The sequence below is a fragment of the Rhipicephalus sanguineus genome, chromosome 4 (assembly GCF_013339695.2).
Source record: "Rhipicephalus sanguineus isolate Rsan-2018 chromosome 4, BIME_Rsan_1.4, whole genome shotgun sequence".
Taxonomy (NCBI): Eukaryota; Metazoa; Arthropoda; class Arachnida; order Ixodida; family Ixodidae; genus Rhipicephalus; species Rhipicephalus sanguineus.
In genome coordinates, this window is record NC_051179.1 from 184,657,119 (window position 1) to 184,663,118 (window position 6,000).

The window sequence follows — 6,000 nt, forward strand, 5'->3', positions numbered from 1 at the left end:
GCGCACACCCGCATGCACAAACGAGCGCTCGCTGTTGCCTCGCAGTCGCCGGGGCTTAGAACAGGTTATACACGACGCCGCCGCTTCGCGCTCTCATCGGTGGGGCAACCGCAGAAGATGTATGTAGCTCCTGCTTGTGCCAAAATGGCAAAATTCGGGGCAAAATCCCTAGGTTGTCGACTGCGAAAATTGGTTATATCAAGGGTGCCTCCCGCTGCCACTTTGTTACATAGAAGTTGAAGTACATGTGCTTCTGTGGAGTAACGGCGGGGAATAGAAAAGCTTCATAATATCGAGGAATTTGTTGTGTGGAAGTTCGTTGTAGGCAGGTTTAACTGTATTAGCACTCAGTGATGGCTCCCCACCTGTGTTTGTGCCGGCTTCATGATACCCTGTCCTATCGTTGCCCCAAATGATAGGGCAGGGCAAGCATATGGCACACGAAGTGAAGCTACTGACGCTCGGTCCTCGCGCAGGCAGAGTTTGAAAAAATATACCCTGAGTGTGAGACAGATACGAAAACTAAGAATTAAAGCTGCTGGCCATGCTGCTGACACTCAGTGAATGACTTGCACGCAGTGTTTCTTAGTGGTCTTTTTTTTTTTATAGAAATATGTTGACTGCATGCACACACACTGTGGATATTCACTGAGTGACTGGCGATCTTGGCAGGAGTTCGATTCGTAACCATTCAGTACATATCAAGGCTCAAAATCGGAAGCTATAAGGTTCTAGGCATTCAAAAATTTTAAGGTTAGAAGAAAAATTAAAAAAGAACTTGAAACGGCCATTACCATTTTGACTACTTCAGCTTGTCACTACTCAGCAAAAGCAAAAATAATGACATCACTTTCTCAGTGAAGTCAAACAGTATGCCAAAGACTGAAAAAGATGTAAAATGAAGAGCACTACCAAGCCAAAGAGATGCCAAAGCTTTTGCATTGATGTTGCTAACTCTTCTGCATGTTTGGACGTTTCTCATCTCATTTTTGTATTCTTAGCACAATAAAACTAACCATAGCATTTTGGAAACAGTGTTGTGGCAAAAAATTTCTAATTGGGTACCACCCTGCATCCTTGAAAAATCTTTTGACAGGAGCTCTTTAAGATCCTTCAGAGCTGTACAAACCCTTTTCTCCCACGTATGTTGAAAACTGCACTCATTGGCACGAATCAAAGGCACTCGGAGTGTCTACTGTAGGCCTCTGATGACCCATCTTTCTTTTTTTTTACGTACATGTGCTTAATACTAAGTTCCTGTCAGCTGAGACAGCATGTGTAATAATTTAGTCGCCTGTCACGTTAGGCATGCTTGCTTTGTTCTCTGAAGTCATGTGTCAACGGTATGTCTTTGTGGCATGCTCAAATTGTGCTTTCTGACCTGCGTGGTCGCAGACACTGGAGGCTGAGCCCGAGGCCGTGTCCAGCTGCCCAGCGCTCAGGCAGCTGCTGCACAACCTGCGTGGTGGAGGTGCAGGCGATGCTGCAAGCACACCATCCGGTGACAACCTCAGTAATCGCAAGATGCCCACAGCTCTCTAGCATGGACACAGGCGGTGAGTGTCACTCATGTCCTGAAAAAAACGTCATTGGAAGGCACCATACTTGCTTAAATTGGCACTAGTTTTTTTATGCACAATCGTGGTATATTCTGTGAAAAGATTTTGATCTGCTATGTAAATCAGGGCGCATGCACCATCAAGCAATTTTATTGGGCAAGTTGATAAATACAGTAGAACCCCGCTGATACATTTTTGAAGGGACCGTAGGAAATAAACGTAAGAGACGGGAAATGCAAGAGCCGAAAAACAGGAAAAACAACAAAATATTTAGTGGTGCAGAATTTTATTTCAATGCTTACGAGCAACACGAAAATTGGTGCGCTCAGCCAAGATCTAGTCGACGGATAGAAACGCGGAGCTGGGGATGGCCTCATCCACAGAAATGTAATCAACGTATGTGATTTTTTTAACATCAACGGCTGTGGGCATGAAAGAACTAAGCACACGCAATCACGACCAGCGCGGCGAGTCCGACCGCGAACCGCGCGCACGACCATGCGAGCTCCAACCAGCTCGAACTCCTCCCATCCTCCGACAAATAACGATGATGATGAGTCTACGCCAACGCGATGGCAGAAGTGAATGCCAGTCTCGAAGGCCTTGCTTTCGCAAGCATTTACGTCATAGACACCATGTTTGTAAAATACAAATCTCAAAAGGCTATGCTTTTGTCAATAGTAAATACCAATTTCAAAGGCCTTGCTTTCGCAAGCAATTACATCATAGACGCCATGTTTGTAAAATACAAATCTCAAAGGCTATGCTTTTGTCAATAGTAAATACCAATTTCGAAGGCCTTGCTTTCGCAAGCAGTTACGTCATAGACGCCATGTTTGTAAAATACAAATCCCAAAGGCTATGCTTTTGTCAATAGTAAATACCAATTTCGAAGGCCTTGCTTTCGCAAGCAATTACGTCATAGATGCCATGTTTGTAAAATACAAATCTCAAAGGCTATGCTTTTGTCAATAGTAAATACCAATTTCGAAGGCCTTGCTTTCGCAAGCAGTTACGTCATAGACGCCATGTTTGTAAAATACAAATCCCAAAGGCTATGCTTTTGTCAATAGTAAATACCAATTTCGAAGGCCTTGCTTTCGCAAGCAATTACGTCATAGATGCCATGTTTGTAAAATACAAATCTCAAAGGCTATGCTTTTGTCAATAGTAAATACCAATCTCGAAGGCCTTGCTTTCGCGAGCAATTACGTCATAGACGCCATCTTTGCAGTTCGAATCTCGAAGGCGATGCATTTGTTTGCATCAATCGAAAGATCCTGTTGCTTGCACCTCTCATGCGGCTAATGTTACGGTCAAACCAGGGCAAGCTGCGTGAAAATGCACCAATGACCGCTCTCTTCGGTAGTCACTCGGTCAGCTCCGAGCACACTTCGCGACGTATCATGCGGGAACGGTCCGAGAGTTACGACGTAACAGCCGGGAAAACACAGCAGTGAGAAATATAAAAAAGGTGCATGAAATTCAATATAAACTATAAAGAAAATGGGATAAATGGAAATTATAGGAAAATTCACCTTTAACAGGATGCATGCTCACACCTCCAATATTGGTGAATTTCCCTCAGTTTGTGTGTGACAGTGAAAATTTGTTTAGAGAGGCTTAGCTTTGCTACAGTAGTGCTCAAAGCACGTGAAGGTAGCATAATCAAATCTGGCTTGCAAATAACCGTGCAGGAGAGGTCTGTTTTTTTTTATTATTATTATTCCCGTGTAACATGCGGAAACAGCTAGTGGTCACATGATTACTCTTTGTTCGTGTATTGCAGGTCGTCTACTCGTGAGGGAACTGCCATCTTGTTTCTGCAAAAGCCTTGCTTGTAGAGTTTAGTTCCACCGTCCACACCGCTGCACGCTCGCAATGCAGCAGTAGCGTCCACGCACAATGCGTCCAGCAACTACTGCAGCACGCTCTCTTGTTCTGCTGCCAACAGACAACTTTCAAGCATCGTTGTGCAAAGAGGCATCTTTTTATGCCTGTGTGGAATTTCGTTTGGTGTTTGCCTCTCTTGGCTATAGTTAATCCAAGTGTTTCTGTGTAATTTTTAGCTGTGAACAAATGACTTTATTCACTGAGTTGCACCATTATTTTACAGTGTAAAACTTGGCATGCTTGTAATATATACATACATATACATATAATTATTATCCAATCAAGATACATCTTGTGTCTAATGACTGTACGCGGGAGTAGGTCAAAGTGTCAGACCACAGATTAAAAATGTGAAAGCAAAAGACAAGCGAAACTGTGAAAGGTCGTAATATTTTTCACTGCGAGTTCTCCTCGCAACATTCCGCACAATTTTTTTCTTTTTGGAACCAAGCCAATGTGTTCTCAGGGTAGTTTCATCTTTTATCTGCCTTGCTTTTACATTCATTAACCTAACTTATAAGTTTCACTTTTCCTAATTTCCTCTTTTGGGAAAGCAGCCAACTGGTCCAATTTTTGGCAAATTGTCAAATTTTATTCCAGGCTCTCTAGGGGTATTAGCTGTCTTATCATGCTGAGTGTTGCCTAGACATGGCTCTTCCCACTGTACCACTGGTGGGTTGCTACTAATGCAGAGATTGTACATTGCAGTGAGTTCAGCATAGTACTTCACTTGTGAGTGTACCCTGCCCGATTTATTCACATTTGACAAAAACTCACAAGGTCTCTTATGCATTCAATTGAGATGACTCGAAGGCAAAAAGCTTTCTTCTCCTCAGACCTCACGTGGTGTTGCACTGCTTCCAAGATCGGCCCACCTTTGACCAAGCGAGATGTCACGTGATTACCTTGTCATATGTCATGATGACGTTACAAATTTTGGAAATCTGTCAAGTCATGGTGATGTACATCATCACATCTTGTATGACATCACCCAATTTTTAGTACCGTTTGTGTAGATGCTGGCGACAGTCATCACCGTTTGCGTTTGATGAGGCATATAAGGCCTTCGTCTTAATAAAATGTCACAGTTTCGCCGCAACGGTGAAGCAATGAATGCGATAGCAACAAATTAGAATGTCACACGAAGAACGGCAAGCAGCTCAGTACTTGCAACACGCCACTCGAGCGCAGAGGACTGGCGAAAAGAGCACACACAGGACGACCGCGAACTAACAACTGTCACAGCTCGACACTTGCAGCGCGCTGCTCAAACACAAGGAAGGACACTTGAAAAGAACGCACAGGTACACACAAGACGAGCGCGAACTAACTGTTACGGTTGTTACTTCGTGTTTGAGCAGTGCGCTAGAACTCAACGCTGTTACACTTCTTTGCTTTAAAACTGCAGCGCGTAGAGTGACCCCTCCGGGTCTCCTGACGCGTGGTGGCGTTAGACACATTCTTTACTCGGCGTTCCACATCGTCAGTGGCTACAGAAAGGGGCCACCTTCTAGTGCGCGTCTGAACAAAAATGTAGGAACGTTGCTATAAGCGCGCCCTTCGGGCAATCTCGCGGGTGATACTACACATACTGAAGCACCTCTGAGCTCTGCTTGCCGTTAGCGTTAAGTATGTAAATAGCTCGCCGTTGTTATGCTAAACAGCCGGAGGTGCGTGGCCGAGTTGTTTAAGGCGGTGCGCTGCGGAGCGAGGGGTCAAAGGTTCGAATTCCGGTGGTGCGCTTAAGAAATTTTTTCTTATTATTTATTTTTCTTTGTGGCTTTTATTTATATATACATTCATATACATATCCGGGACATGACGGCGTCGACAGACGGCGACGGCAAAAACCAGCTGAGAGTGTCCATATAACTGCTATCGCAATAAAAGACATTGCCTGCAGCGACAGTGCTCAAAATAATGGTTTCATGCAAGAGAACAGTGGCAGCATTCTACAGCAACAGAAACATTTTTAAAGGACCCCTGACAGCAAAATTTTCGTTGATGACTTTTTTACTGTAATTTGTAGCTTTGTGTCTGGCAATCCCTAAGTTAAATCGTAAATGCTCTAGCGTATCGCATAACTCATTCTAGCGTAGTCAATTACGACCATTTTAGCGTCACTTCAAAACGCCCGCCTAAAAACCACAAGAAACTGGCGCCCCATGCGGGGAGCGTCAAAGACCACGTGCACACAAGCTGTGGTGACGTTGAAAGCGCGGTTTTCAAATCGGGGCCTCGCGCGCGGTAGAGATTGAAAGTATGTGGGTGCCTCGGTATGGGTTAAACCTGTTAAGCGCGTTTCTCCCTCACGAAAACTACCTCAAGAGCAGGCCGACAACAAAGCAAGAAGGGTGCGGAACAATGTGACGTCCACAATACTTGCTTTACTAGTGGAACGTCACGCGGGGCCTCTATCTACGTCGTACCAGGATGTCGCGAGGTGCAGCCAACTCAAGTGAGCACTCCACGCTTGTTTTAAAACCAAATTAAGATATCTTAAAGGCAACGTTCGTCACTAATAATCGGTCAGATGTGCCCCCGTATA

General features: G+C 44.5%; 1 protein-coding gene across 1 annotated transcript in view; it reads left to right on the top strand.

Moving 5' to 3' along the window:
* Window positions 1–5,455, top strand: part of LOC125758362 (cingulin-like protein 1) — a 30,675-nt gene extending 25,220 nt beyond the window's left edge. Inside the window, exons 4-5 of the mRNA XM_049415441.1 lie at window positions 1,396–1,556; window positions 3,349–5,455. Coding sequence (XP_049271398.1) covers window positions 1,396–1,542 — 147 coding nt within the window. The 3' untranslated portion in view covers window positions 1,543–1,556; window positions 3,349–5,455. The remainder of the gene's footprint in view (window positions 1–1,395; window positions 1,557–3,348) is intronic.
* Window positions 5,456–6,000: the final 545 nt, after the last annotated feature.